Below are 14,922 nucleotides of genomic sequence, written 5' to 3'. Positions count from 1 at the left end.
CAAACTACATATGTTGCGACTGTCAAACAGCTGAGAGAAATGCAGGAGCAGAGACTAACACATTTTTCGAGCACGCTGAAATCACTCGGTTTACACCATAGTGTGCTCGTACAACACCTTATCAGAGCACGTTCGTTTATCGCTTGTCCCAATACACATTAGGCTAAAGTCTGCCAATGATAATGTACAGCAGCAAATGTGCTTGATGTGTTTGTAATAAGACAAAATTTAACTCTGCTGTCCTGTGTTAGTTATAATCTGGCACAGCTCTGCAGCAGTGTTGACAGCACAAGTGCTGCTGCAAAGGTTTGTAATGAGACATAGTTCACTTCTGCTGTACTGTGTTAGTTCTGATCTCATTATAGAGCGGTGTGTGATTAGGAGAACAGACCGTCAGTCATTACCTGTTTCACACTTGTAATGTCCCATTTCATTTAAAATGAGCCCTGAAGGCAGATTCTCAGGACGATCTATGTCCGGCCCATAGATCTTAACAGCTCATTTATACACATAAGACAAATGTGGATTTTTATGCAATAAGACATCAGATTGAAGATATCGTTTTATTAAGCTTTTCTTATTACCTCCCCCCCCAAACAAAAAAAAAATATAAGGGGACTTAGCAACGACACCCCAGACCATATGTGTAAAAGATAAGGGTCCTAAACGGGGGTTCACAGGATTATCCACCTTTGGGAACATTATTTTTTACCCGATTGCAAGTATTTGGTGCTAAAACTATACTTAGTAAAAAAACATAGTGCACCATTTTGCAGCTCTTTGTTTCCCGCACATTTACCTTTGACAAGGTCAGAAATCAGCAAGAGGAGCACAGAAAAAGACTGATAAACGTTACAAACTCTGCTGTCAGACCATGAGAAAATTTTAATGAAATCCAAAAATTATTTTTAGCCCCAATTACACGACAAGTTTTTCTAAATCAGAGCCCAATCGTCATCATTTATAGTCCAAAAATATTTTAAAGGCATAGTGTAAAGGAAAAGAAAAAGTCACTAAACGAAAAGGCAGCAAAAATACCCGCTTCCTCTCTAAACAGCGTCGCGCTTCACACACAACTCCCTACATTCCGACCTTTCAAAATATTTTCAGCATTAGAACACAATCTTGACTTAATGAGCATAAACCCAATCAAGCCTTTATCCAACTACAAAAATAGGGTTTGTACACTTTTCCATAATTGTTCTTGTCTTTTTTTTTTTTTTTTGGGGGGGGGGGGGGGGGGGAACAGAGAAGAGCCTTTAAGTGAGTGAAGAAAATTAGATTCCTACCCAAATTTCCATTGCGGTTATTTTATTTAACTCCAAACTGGAGAACTTTACAAAAGGGAATCAACAGTGAACTTCCATGTTTGGAATGTGAATGAGCCCTCGGCACAGAGCGGTGTACAAAGAAAGCTCGGCTCCCTGATTTACAGGGCACTGCCAGCTTTCACCTCCTGTGTTTCTTCTGGTGAGAAGCCAAGAGCGGGCCAGGGCTTAGTCTGTACAGTGTTTAGCGCACACAATGCCGTGAACAGGAGACGCTCAGCTGAGATTTTAATGGTAATGAACGCGGAAAAGCAAATGATTTTTCTTCAAATTAGCGTATCCCGAATGCCTTTCAAATTCTTGGGTAATAATGTCATTTATACAAAACGGCTCTGTCCATGTAAATGACCATTACCTAGCTGCGCCCCGACATAATAATGTGCCAAATTTGCATTAAAGGGACAGCATCACGGAAATAACCAAATGTTCGCCAGTACTGCCCATAAATTTAACCTCATCGTATGTTTCTTAGGATCCCATCATACTCCTCATATTGACTTTAACCTGCCATAAGAACATTGAGATGAGAGATCAAAATATATGGGCTTAATTCTGGAACCGTAAAAAAATAAATAAAAATCGTTACAGTTTTGCAACAAATATAAAACTACGGTAAGTAAATCCACTGTGTACAATTTCAATGAACACACACGAATACGGAGACATGTAATCCTTAAAATTAATGTATCGTTAGTTTTTAAGTTTTCAAAAATTGTATCAGCCCAGGCTCTGACACATTAATAGGCCCTAAAGGTCCAGCAAGAAATAAAGAACTCATTAAGAGCCAATCATTTGTCGCTAGAGGGTATTTCTGAAATAGCCTATAAATACCTTATTGATCATCTCTCCTGTTTGTGCAAAAATAAATCTTATGCAGGTTAATGTAATTAAGGCCAGATTCACGGGTCTATGGATGGACCACAGTTTTTGCACTAGTTGTGGGTCTCCTGACCCGATCAAGGCAGCCTTGTATAAGTATTAGAGACCCACGGGCGGTTTAGAAATCGTGGCCCATACATGGACAGTGAATCAACCCTCAATTACATCATCATGCATAAGCTTAAGCCGGCCTAAAAGGTAGGTTCACACACACTGGGAATCTGCAGCAGATGTGGTCTGGAGCCAATCTGCAAATAGGCGAAGAGAGAGGGGAGGCAAAGAGAGAGGGGAGGTGGAGGCGAAGAGAGAGGAGAAGGGAGGCAAAGAGAGAGGAGAGGGGAGGCAAAGAGAGAGAGGGGAGGCAAAGAGAGAGAGGGGAGGCAAAGAGAGAGAGGGGAGGCAAAGAGAGAGGGGAGGCAAAGAGAGAGGGGAGGCAAAGAGAGAGAGGGGAGGCAAAGAGAGAGAGGGGAGGCAAAGAGAGGGGAGGCAAAGAGAGAGGGGAGGCAAAGAGAGAGAGGGGAGGCAGAGAGAGAGGGGAGGCAAAGAGAGAGGGGAGGTGGTGGCGAAGAGAGAAAGGAGGCAAAGAGAGGAGAGGGGAGGCAAAGAGGAGAGGGGAGGCAGAGAGGAGAGGGGAGGCAAAGAGGAGAGGGGAGGCAAAGAGGAGAGGGGAGGCAAAGAGAGAGAGGGGAGGCAAAGAGAGAGAGGGAAGGCAAAGAGAGAGAGGGGAGGCAAAGAGAGAGAGGGGAGGCAAAGAGAGAGAGGGGAGGCAAAGAGAGAGGGGAGGCAAAGAGAGAGAGGGGAGGCAAAGAGAGAGAGGGGAGGCAAAGAGAGAGGGGAGGTGGAGGCAAAGAGAGAGGAGAAGGGAGGCAAAGAGAGAGGGGAGGCAAAGAGAGAGAGGGGAGGCAAAGAGAGGGGAGGCAAAGAGAGGGGAGGCAAAGAGGGGAGGCAAAGAGAGGGGAGGTGGAGGTGAAGAGAGGGGAGGCAGAGAGGAGAGGGGAGGCAAAGAGGAGAGGGGAGGCAGAGAGGAGAGGGGAGGCAAAGAGACGGGAGGCAAAGAGAGAGGGGAGGCAAAGAGGGGGAGGCAAAGAAGAGAGGGGAGGCAAAGAGAGAAGAGAGGGGAGGCAAAGAGAGAGGAGGGGGAGGCGAAGAGAGGGGAGGCAGAGAGGGGACAGGGGAGGCAAAGAGGGGAGGCAGAGAGAAGGGAGGCAAAGAGAAGGGAGGCAAAGAGAGAAGGGAGGCAAAGAGAGAAGGGAGGCAAAGAGAGAAGGGAGGCAAAGAGAGAAGGGAGGCAAAGAGAAGGGAGGCAAAGAGAAGGGAGGCAAAGAGAAGGGAGGCAAAGAGGGAGAGGGGAGGCAAAGAGATGGGAGGCAAAGAGAGAGGGGAGGCAAAGAGGGGGAGGCAAAGAGGAGAGGGGAGGCAAAGAGGGGAGGTGGAGGCGAAGAGAGAAAGGAGGCAAAGAGAGGAGAGGGGAGGCAAAGAGAGGGGAGGCAAAGAGAGGGGAGGAAAAGAGAGAGGGGAGGCAAAGAGAGAGGGGAGGCAAAGAGAGAGGGGAGGCAAAGAGAGAGGGGAGGCAAAGAGGGGAGGCAAAGAGAGGGGAGGTGGAGGTGAAGAGAGGGGAGGCAGAGAGGAGAGGGGAGGCAAAGAGATGGGAGGCAGAGAGGAGAGGGGAGGCAGAGAGGAGATGGGAGGCAGAGAGGAGAGGGGAGGCAAAGAGAGAGAGGAGGCAAAGAGGGGGAGGCAAAGAGGAGAGGGGAGGCAAAGAGAGAAGAGAGGGGAGTCAAAGAGAGAGGAGGGGGAGGCGAAGAGAGGGGAGGCAGAGAGGGGACAGGGGAGGCAAAGAGAGGGAAGCAAAGAGGGGAGGCAGAGAGAAGGGAGGCAAAGAGAGAAGGGAGGCAAAGAGAGAAGGGAGGCAAAGAGAGAAGGGAGGCAAAGAGAGAAGGGAGGCAAAGAGAGAAGGGAGGCAAAGAGGGAGAGGGGGGCAAAGAGGGAGAGGGGGGCAAAGAGGGAGAGGGGGGCAAAGAGGGAGAGGGGGGCAAAGAGGGAGAGGGGGAGGCCAAGAGAGAGGGGGAGGCCAAGAGAGAGAAGGGAGGTAAAGAGAGAGAAGGGAGGCGAAGAGACAGATGGGAAGAGAGAGAAAAGGCGAAGTCTGGCCCAATTTTACAAAGAATTGGATAATGGAGCAAATCTTGTTGCTGTAATGTTTAATAGAAATCTAGCAAACTGCAGATTTTTTTTATATATACATATATATATATATACATACATACATACAGGAATGGTTTAATCCAGATACATGCCTCTCCATAATACGTCGGCACCCTCACAAGTCGTCTCACATCAGAATCATGCTAATCAAACCACAGCAGGGTAAGGTGTAGGTGTAACATTTTTTTTTGTAAATGCATTCATGCATTTAGCACATACGTATTTCTAATAGCCATTCTCCCCTTTGTGGACATTTTTGTTTCTCTTTTTTTTCATTTATATGCATGTATTTGAGGCAGATCATTACTTTTGCCGTTCAGCTTTATTAAAAATGTTGCATCGTTTGGCTTTAACAGAGTCCTTTGTTTCCCAACACTGATGTGGTCTGTGGCCAATTCTGTGCAAAGACCAAGCTCACTGACTGCTCCTCCGTTAACTCATTCTGCAGTCAGCAATAGTCAGTGCCACACAGATGATATAGAATTAAAAAAAGAATTGTCCTTACAAAAGGTGGCGATCTCCTTTAATTATGAAAGATACATTTATAAGCAGGAGAGATCTGAGCAGGATACAATCTGCCTACCCTCGTTTAGTTTATTATTTTTTTACAAGAGTGTTGGAGACGAACATTTGCTGCAAAGATTCTTATATGCAATCGTTTAATGTAGGAAAATTAAAAAAAAATCTCTGGAGAGCTGAATAAATGATCAATTCTACTGTTCACAAAATGATCTTTGACTTACAAAATTGCAAAATACTTTATCCGGCAATTCCCAGGCTTCTGTTCCTTCAAATCTCTGTAGTTGCAAAACTACCCCAAGAAAACCCCGATCACCCGTTTATTCCATAGCAATAAGTAGTTTTCACATCCTGAACACAATGCTCATAGGCTGGGGATTCTTATCCGAGGCTGACCCTTGAGAGTAAGTTTCTTCCACAGGGTCTATTTTTTTGCCTTCTCCACACAATGGTTGAAAAGAAAGTCTCTGGAGCGCAAAGTACAGTGGCTTGGTAATGAAAATAAAATTAAGGAAGGCCTGGGGATTGCAGTGTCACGCAGATTAATGTTCAGATCACCAGGAGTACAGAATGTAAGCGTCTAGCAATTAGGAAAAGCAGACTTCTCGCTGTGAAGTTACCAAGCTACTTTCCCAGCGAACACACCAAACTCCTTTCTGCAATTGTACCCTGGCTGTGTGCTCCAGAAACTAGATCGCAGACAATCAATAAGAAGGTAATCTATGTGCTAATGAAAAACCAAAAACACTGAATATCAGATATCCATAGACTACATCTGTCCTAAAGAAAGAAAGAATGGAAATCCGCCGGACTGCAGGCTTGCTACTGGCGTTATCCAGGTCTTACACTCTTACTTACACTCATATTCCCACCTCCAAGATGCTATCCCAATATGTAGTGGGTGTAATAACAATAGCTCCAATTATAAATACAGTATAGTTCTTGTGATTAGCTATGTCTCTTACCCCATGTGCAGGGCATTGCAGTAGCTTAGATATCCATATTTACAAGAACTGTCACTATGAGTGGTTGTAACCATGGATACCAAAGCTACTGCAATGCCCTGCACATGGGGTAACAGACATAGCTAATCACAAGAACTATACTGCATTTCATAATGCTGCAGACCTTTACAACGGTCATCATTCACAAAAAAATCTACCTCATGCTGTCCTCAGATTACATAGCAAAAACCTGCTGACAGATTCCCTTTAAGTGTATGTGCGCCGTCCAACCATCAATGCACTGATCACAATGTTTAATACCATGGTTCTGTGCGCATAGGATCGCTGGATCCCAATTATCAGCCAGTCTAGAGCAATAGACCACGCTCCGACTACACTGCCCGGAGTGATCACTGCCAAGGTATCTATGGAGTGCCATTGTGGATATGAGAAACACAACAGATCACAGACGAAGCCTGACATAAAGCAGCTCTGCCGTCTGTCCCTGGGGTGACTGACAAGAAACGTGTGTGCAATCTACCTCTAGAAACAGCTGGCAGGAAGGGTAAGTCACTGGACCCCACTCTCAGCCTGCATCACATGTGTGCCCTTACAGGAAAATTCCCCCGAAACACGAGACCCTGCTTAGTAGGGGAAGACATGCTGTACTTTATACTGTTTACATGTAATTATAAATCTGCAGTAAATCATTGTATGTTTATAGCAGGATCTACTTTATGCCCACTAAAAATCCTGCTTGTTTTCTGAAGGAAGGAGGGGTGAGACGGGGAATTGTTGGGTGGGAGAGGGAGTGAGTGTGTGTGGGTATGGGAGGGGCAAGTGTGGGTATGGAGGTGGGAGGGGGTAACTGTGGGTATGGGGGTGGGAGGGGGTAAGGGGTGGGTATGGGGTGGGAGAGGTAACTGTGGGTATGGGGAGGAGTGAGGGGTGGGTATGGGGGTGAGAGGGGGGTAAGTGTGGGCATGGGGGTGGGGGGAGGGGTAAGTGTGGGTATGGGGTGGGGGGAGGAGTAAGTGTGTGGGTATGGGGTGGGGGGAGGGGCAAGTGTGGGTATGGGGGTGGGTGGAGGGGGTAAGTGTGTTGGTATGGCGTGGGTGGAGGGGGTGAGTGTGAGAGTATGGGGTGGGAGGGGGTAAGGGGGTGGGTATGAGGGATGGAGTGGGGTGTTTAAGCGGTGGGTATGGGGGAGGGGTAACAAGTAGTGTTGAGCATTCCGATACTGCAAGTATCGGGTATCGGCCGATACTTGCTGTATCGGAATTTCCGATACCGAGATCCGATACTTTTGTGATATTGGGTATCGGGTATCGCAACAACATTAATGTAATAATGTGTAAAAAAGAGAATTAAAATAAAAAATATCGCTATACTCACCTGTCCGACGCAGCCGGGACCTCAGCGAGGGAACCGGCAGCGTTGTTTGTTTAAATTTCGCGCTTTTACTTGGTTACGTGAAGTCCCGGCTTGTGATTGGTCAGGGCGGCCATGTTGCCGGGACGCGGACCAATCACAGCAAGCCGTGACGAAATTACGTCACGGCTTGCTGTGATTGGTCCGCGTCCCGGCAACATGGCCGCCATTAACCAATCACAAGCCGTGACGTCACGGGAGGCTGGACATGCGCGTATTTTGAAAAGCGCGCGTGTCCAGCCTCCAGTGACGTCCCGGCAACATGGCCGCCATTAACCAATCACAAGCCGGGACGTCACGGGAGGCTGGACATGCGCGTATTTTGAAAAGCGCGCGTGTCCAGCCTCCAGTGACGTCCCGGCAACATGGCCGCCATTAACCAATCACAAGCCGGGACGTCACTGGAGGCTGGACACGCGCGCTTTTCAAAATACGCGCATGTCCAGCCTCCCGTGACGTCACGGCTTGTGATTGGTTAATGGCGGCCATGTTGCCGGGACGCGGACCAATCACAGCAAGCCGTGACGTAATTTCGTCACGGCTTGCTGTGATTGGTCCGCGTCCCGGCAACATGGCCGCCCTGACCAATCACAAGCCGGGACTTCACGTAACCAAGTAAAAGCGCGAATTTTAAACAAACAACGCTGCCGGTTCCCTCGCTGAGGTCCCGGCTGCGTCGGACAGGTGAGTATAGCGATATTTTTTATTTTAATTCTTTATTTTACACATTAATATGGTTCCCAGGGCCTGAAGGAGAGTTTCCTCTCCTTCAGACCCTGGGAACCATCAGGAATACCGTCCGATACTTGAGTCCCATTGACTTGTATTGGTATCGGGTATCGGTATCGGATTGGATCCGATACTTTGCCGGTATCGGCCGATACTTTCCGATACCGATACTTTCAAGTATCGGACGGTATCGCTCAACACTAGTAACAAGTGATTTTGGGGGAGGAGTAAGGGGTGGGTATGGGGGAGGAGTAAGGGGTGGGTATGGGGGGAGGGAGGCTTATGGGGAAGAGGTGGGGTAAGGGGTAGGTATGCGAGTAAGGGGGGAGGCTTAGGGGCGTCTAATCATGTCCGGAGGCCATCTTCATACAATGAAGGTACAAATCCAGTATATTCATGGAAACTTAGGTATGTAATGTATCCATAGGTCAGAATAGATCTGACATGGTGCTATTTTGGTGTACTACTACCATCTTCAATAGAAAGTATCTTCTGTATATTTCTATAGTAAGTGTATGTATGCGTGTGTGCGTCCATCTATCTATACATGTATACGTATATCTATGTAAGTATGGCTTTATGCATACCAGTATGTACGTCATAGGTTTGGTAAGAGTCAAACACATTTACCACACACTATGTACTCTATTGCCACAAGTTGTGGCCACAAGAGCGGCTGTACAGACAGATTTTTCTGCCCAAAACATAAAATGAATTACTATATAGCAAGTTAATGATGCTTGTTTACATTTAACTAAAAATATTCGAAACAGATCTAAATATTTTCTGACATGTTTGTTTTTGTAAGCTTTTTGCATTTTCTATAAAATCACTTTGGAACATCTTTCCTTAGAATTCTGCATTCTTCCTTCCTCTTTTGTTTTTCCTCCTAATGTGTGGGAAAAATAGCAAACAAAAACTGCCAAATCCCCTTCAAATGGGTGTGTCCCTCCACTAAGAGCACTGATTGAGCATGCTCAGACACACGCCCAGCTGGTTACACCCAGTTGTTCATTTATTCAAAACTTTCCAGGAGAAATAATAATGCAACAGTTTTACGTCGATGTCCAAGAAAAGATTCTCCTGAATAATGGTATTCAGATGAAAAAAAGTAAATGATTCACTAAAATGGACAAGTCAGGAGAAGGAAAGGACCTGTCAAAGGGGTAAAGTGGGCAGTTTTTGCTCAATTTATTTCCACTGCTCCAGATATGGGCCGTTTTTTATATTTAGTGCTACTTTTTATGGTCTTCACCAAGGGGATGCTTATGCACAGCAGTAAAAAGGGAATGCTGTGAGCAACGTTCCCCTGGTGGAATAAAAAAATAAAGTGTTTTGGTACCCTAAATAGAAAGGATAGAAAGGCCCATATCTTTGGTAGATTGAAAAAAAAAAATGGAATATAATTGGGAACAGTACAATAAAATAAGAGCAAAACAGGTCCTCTTTAGGGAAAAGTCAGACGGCAGTATAACGTGGACTAGGATCGCAACGCAATGCTCGGACTGGCTGGCAGCTCCCCCGACCCCGAGCACCAGACGTCCTTCTTTAGTAACTTTACTGGTACATGTATTTCTATGCAGCGGTCATGCTCGGGTCAGGAGAGCCACCAGCCAGTCCAAGCATTGCGTTGCGATCCTCATCTGACTCTCCCCTTACAGTGCGCGCTTTATTTTCTTGCCCATGCACCAGTATTAGACCTCATTAAAGGCGCTCCACAAAATATAAAAACAAAAGTTAATCTTACCTGAACAGGAAAGATTTTCACGGCTACATATTCGTTTATCAGTCGTGCCTTCCAGACGCAGCCAAAGCGTCCCCGCGCCTTGATTTCCAGCAACTGCAGGGGCTTCAGTCCAACTAATGGAGATGGTGGAGGTGGGCCGGGATCCTAGGTAGATAGAGAAACACACCATTGATCTTTTATGAGCCTTACACAGTTCCAAATAACCTCTGCCTCGTGGAGGAGAATAAGTAACTAATTAGCTATTGGGCTGCAATAACCTTTATGCCCATCTACCGTGATCTGCGCCAAAGCCACAAAATCTTCATTAGGCCGTGCGTGTGCAAAATAAAATATAAAAATGTCTGTATATATTTCTGAGCCTGAAGACGTCGGCTCGGGAATGTGACTGATTAGGACTAGAGCCTTTTGAATGAAAAAAAATGTTTTTCGGAGCGGTGTTACTATGGACACTAATAAACAGAATGGCGCTTGTACAGTAAAAGACCACGCACGCACGCTTCATTATTTTGGCAGGTTTACAAAAGCAGCGATGGTCTCTGCAACTCATGTCGGTTATGGAGATGCCCGTTTGATGAAGCACTTCTCCGCACAGCCTTCTGCCGCAGCAAGGCTATAAAGCTCCCGATATAAAACCATGTAACATTTTATAGTCAATTAGCACTTTGGAATTAAAGGCATAGTAATTGTGATCCATTTACTCAAAAACAGTCGTGTAGCACTTTCAGAAAATGCGCTCTTAAATTACGTTTAACGTCAAGTACATGGCACACGCACAAGAAAATAAAAATCTTGTATTGATCCAAAGTTGCTTGTGGTTAAAGTCTGGCGGTTACTAAATAAGATCGCACTACCGGATACCCAACGTATTAGCATATATCTAGGTGAATGGAAATCAATAGCGTTATTACATGGAGTTTTAAAGGAACCATAAACTAAAAGATTACTTGACACAATTAAGGTTTCAAGACTTCTCCTTATTGTTCTCAAGTTAATTTTCATCAAAAGGTTTTACAAGTTCAGCTTGGATTGGTAACCGATTTCACGGTAATATTAAATGGGAGAAAAAAAATAAAATAAATAAATTGGTAATTGAGGAAGAAATCATTAGGGCACCTTTATTAGAAGGGAGGGTCAGCACAAAACCAAGCATAGGTAGTCAGTGCGTGAAACAGTACCGGTCAACTGGCGACCTACTTGTTTTCCATCAATCTCCGCCATTTTCTTCCTTAACTGGCAGATCTGGCTTTACCGGAAACACAGGGGAGCATAGATAGATGTAAAACAATTAGTTGGAAAGGTTCACAGAATTTTTTGGGCCACACAAAGTGGCTCTGTGTGCCTGTGCTTTGTTGTTTAGTTGGCAGCACCACTGGGACCCCTTAATTTCACTGAAACAGTGACCCAAGCCTCTGTTCCATCTCAATGCAGCATAACTGGCCACTACTCCATTCAATCTCCTTACTGCAGACATCTGCCCTTCCATTTACAATTTTCTCTGCATGAAGTTGAACAATTATAAAAGGAGAACCCCCCACCCTTCAGTGTGACACATGTAATGACAGACAGGTGTAGTCTTCTCTGTGATCTGCACATACCGAGTAGAATATAACAAAGCGGTGTGTCATTACTAACACCTTCATTAGCTCTTAGCACAGCAGTTAGTGTTGGGGGAGGAGTGTGGTACTGCAGAGTCTTGAGATATAAGCTGCTAGAAGTCTTTATAATGACAAGTAGCTCTGCTCTTTTCTACACATTAGGTGTCAGAAATCAGATCATGGAGGAGAGCGGGGCGGAGTGTCAGTTCATCTTAGATAAAGGCTGTTGTGACCTGCTTTGGGGGCATGTTCTTTCTTCCTCATGCACGCTGCCTGCTGCTTATGATTGGTTAATGTCATGCAGGAGAAAAAGTAAACGCCCCCTGGAGAGGGATCACTGGTCACGCCCCCTCAATCTAAACATTACAAGCTAATATCTCCACAATGGAGATGAGAAGTACAAAAAAAACCAAACAACAATTTTATTCAGTTCTGCAGCCTCTATTATGGGATGCGGCCAATTTAGCATGGTAAAATGGTTGACAGGTTCTCTATAAGGGGCTGTGTCCCAATAAAAACTGCTTTCTGTATTCAAGTCAGCCATGTAAAAGTTCTATTCAAGAGTTTGACTTCATAAATCCCAGATGTTCAGCTGTTTTTGAGCGTTAAGCTTAGGCTAGCCATAGTTATCTACTACAGGAGAAATGAAATATTACCATACCAATCTATGGCGTCAACCAGAGTGAGAGCCGGTGTTTACCGACCTCTCCTGACGCATCTACAGAGGGGGTCCCAAAGAGCATGAGGGGCCTCCATGAGATGCATACTAATAGTTTCTTATGAGACTGCTCCTTTAATAAAGAAAGGGAGTAATTTTGGGAGATAAGAGTAAGTAAAACTCATTAGTGCCCATAGTTTTAACACTGCAGGATAAAAGCAGTGACCAGGCAGTTATCTTTTGCTTTAGTTTGTTACTCTCCCTGTATGGCCCACACAAAAATATGAATATGCCAATGATGTGGCGTGAATATGTTAATGTATGAATCTTGTGGCGTACTCCATGACCAGGTCACTCTTCTAGTGTTACCGAAAGACCGCGCATAAATCCCAAGTCTGCAGAGGACATTCATAGGTCACTGATAAACGTCTACGTAGAAAAATTAAAAAAATAAAATAAAATAAAAGAGCTTTATGTCAAACTCATCACTAGATGTGGCCCCGTTATTCCCCTTTGGATTATCCAGAAGAGTTGTGGATATCTATTGCCTTCAATTTCTTACTGTCAAAAGAGAGAAGTTCAGACCTTAATGCCGGTGACACCGAGTGGTCTTCCCAAGCTTCGAGAGGGTCAGACTCACCTCATTAAGGTCAACATGACCATAGGGAGGCTTCCGATGGCGGTACATCCAGAAGGCCAGGAGTATGGCTATAGACAGAACGACAATAGGAAGTAGGGAATACACCAGGATGTTCAGCACTGAAGACGATTGCTGAGTCTTCGGATCAAAGGTTTCTGCAAAAAAGGGATAAAAATGTAATTAAAATCAAGAAATGCTAAAAAGCGGCAGTACATGTATGTGTGACTTCATAGTACCATCAATCCAAGGACTGGGCTGAACAATATCCCACCATGCATTAATCCAGGTTATTATTAGCCCTATATAATAATAATGGGTCATAAACAGCGTCTTCACCTGCCCGGCAGGATTCCAGAGCATCTCCCATCCTGACCTTGCTGACATCGCTCTACCATCTGTCGGGGAGCAGCTGCAAACTGGTAAAAGTGGGCAATGCCCTTTAATAAACTAAATGTAACACCGGCGACTTAAAAAATAACCCAGGTTCTTTCATCGTTATCATTTCTATTATATACGCTGATAAAATTCTAGTAATGTCCTAATGTAGTAGGGCTGGCGGATTACCGGGCCTGGCACTGGTGCGATCTGCAGCACCGGACGGCAGACCTTTCCCAGGGAATGCGTGTGCTGGGTCTTAAATAGGACTTTCTGCTTCCCTGATTTATTTCAGTCTGCATTGTGTCTCTGGCATCAGCCCAGCACAAGGGACCTTTAAAACATACAAAAGGCCCAAAACAATGCAATGCAAGTTCTGCACCATGGAGAGTCTGGAGAGTAAATCACTCCACCGCCCCAATCTCACCCGGACCGCGATGCCACAAAACTGCTGCTATCCAGGGGGAGGGAAGGACCGGCCATTTGTTGAATTCTAAGTGAACCAAGGGAACTGGATTTACAGAGCCAGGGAGAGCTTTGCGGGGATGCATGTGAAAAGCTCTGACAAAGCAGACATTTATGTGCGAGGATAATACTACCACCACACACCCCATATATTATGTATAACACAACTTAGGATTCAGCCCGGAGAGAAGCAGCTGTCCACAACGCTTACATTTATCCCTTTATGGGTGGAAAAGACGGAGATTAAACCAGGCAGACATTTTATACATTCCAGGTTAAAAGGCTTTACGGTTATAACAAACTGCCTACATTTATGGGGAAAAAAAAAAAAAGTTTAAAGTTACGTTTTATATTGCAGCCACTTTATTATGTTGATATTTTTCCGGAAAGTCGAATTATCACAATGACTCCTGCCAGTCAGAGCTGTGGAGTCGGAGTCGTGGAGTCAAAGTCGGGGCCCATTTTGGTGGAGTCGGTGTCATGGAATTTGAGGAGTTGGAGGTTTGGCTTACCGACTCCACCGCCCTGCTGCCAGCGGGCAGTGCCAGAGTCCTGAATGCCAAATCCGCCTAGATAGGGGTATATTATATTTATTCCACGTCCTTCTATAGTGCCATCATATTCCACAGAGCTTTAGAGACCTCATCCGTTCCTACAGGGACGCCCATCTGGGCTGACTCGTCATTTGCTTGTATAAACAGCTCTGGCAAAAATTAAGAGACCACTGCAAAATGTTCAGTTTGTCTGATTTTTCTCTTTATAGGTATATTTTTGAGTAAAATGTAAATTGTTCTTTTATTCTATAAATTACTGACAACATATCTCCGAATTTCCAAGCAATAAATTTTGTATTTTTTTTCTGAAAAGGAGAAATGGTCAAAATAAAAAAAAAAAAACCCCAGTGCTTTCAGACCTCAAATAATGCAAATCAAACAAGTTCATAATCAATTAGAAACAACAATACTAATTGATTTTTGAACTCTTCCTGAGTTAAAACATATTTTGTGGAATAACCATGATTTTTAATCGCAGCTTTCATGCGTCTGGGCATGCTTTCCACCAGTCTTTGTCACTGCTTCTGGCGCTAAAATGTAAGCAGTTCTTCTTTGTTTGATGGCTTGTGACTATCCATCATCCTATTGATTACATTCCAGAGGTTTTCAATGGGGTTCAGGTCTGGAGTTTGGGCTGCCCATGACAGGGTTTTGATGTGGTAGTCTCTTAATTTTTGCCAGAGCTGCATATATATATATATAAAAAAAAAAGCGCAACTACAACGTAACAAATTTTTTAACCTTGGGTGTAAGTTTTATTTTGATCTTTGAGTGGAAATCAAATCAAAATTCAACCCCAAGTGTAGCGGTTTCAATTCTGTGTCAATTTCCATACTTGCAGAACACCAATATG

At 44.8% G+C, this 14,922-nt stretch overlaps 1 protein-coding gene across 1 annotated transcript in view; it reads right to left on the bottom strand.

Moving 5' to 3' along the window:
* The window catches only part of ACVR2B (activin A receptor type 2B), a 197,071-nt gene that overhangs the window by 32,753 nt on the left and 149,396 nt on the right, over positions 1-14,922 (bottom strand). Inside the window, exons 4-5 of the mRNA XM_077268673.1 lie at positions 12,676-12,830; positions 9,783-9,926 (exon numbers count right to left, since the gene is read on the bottom strand). Coding sequence (XP_077124788.1) covers positions 9,783-9,926; positions 12,676-12,830 — 299 coding nt within the window. The remainder of the gene's footprint in view (positions 1-9,782; positions 9,927-12,675; positions 12,831-14,922) is intronic.

Source organism: Ranitomeya variabilis, chromosome 6 (assembly GCF_051348905.1).
Source record: "Ranitomeya variabilis isolate aRanVar5 chromosome 6, aRanVar5.hap1, whole genome shotgun sequence".
Taxonomy (NCBI): domain Eukaryota; kingdom Metazoa; phylum Chordata; class Amphibia; order Anura; family Dendrobatidae; genus Ranitomeya; species Ranitomeya variabilis.
This window is presented reverse-complemented; position numbering and strand designations above follow the sequence as displayed.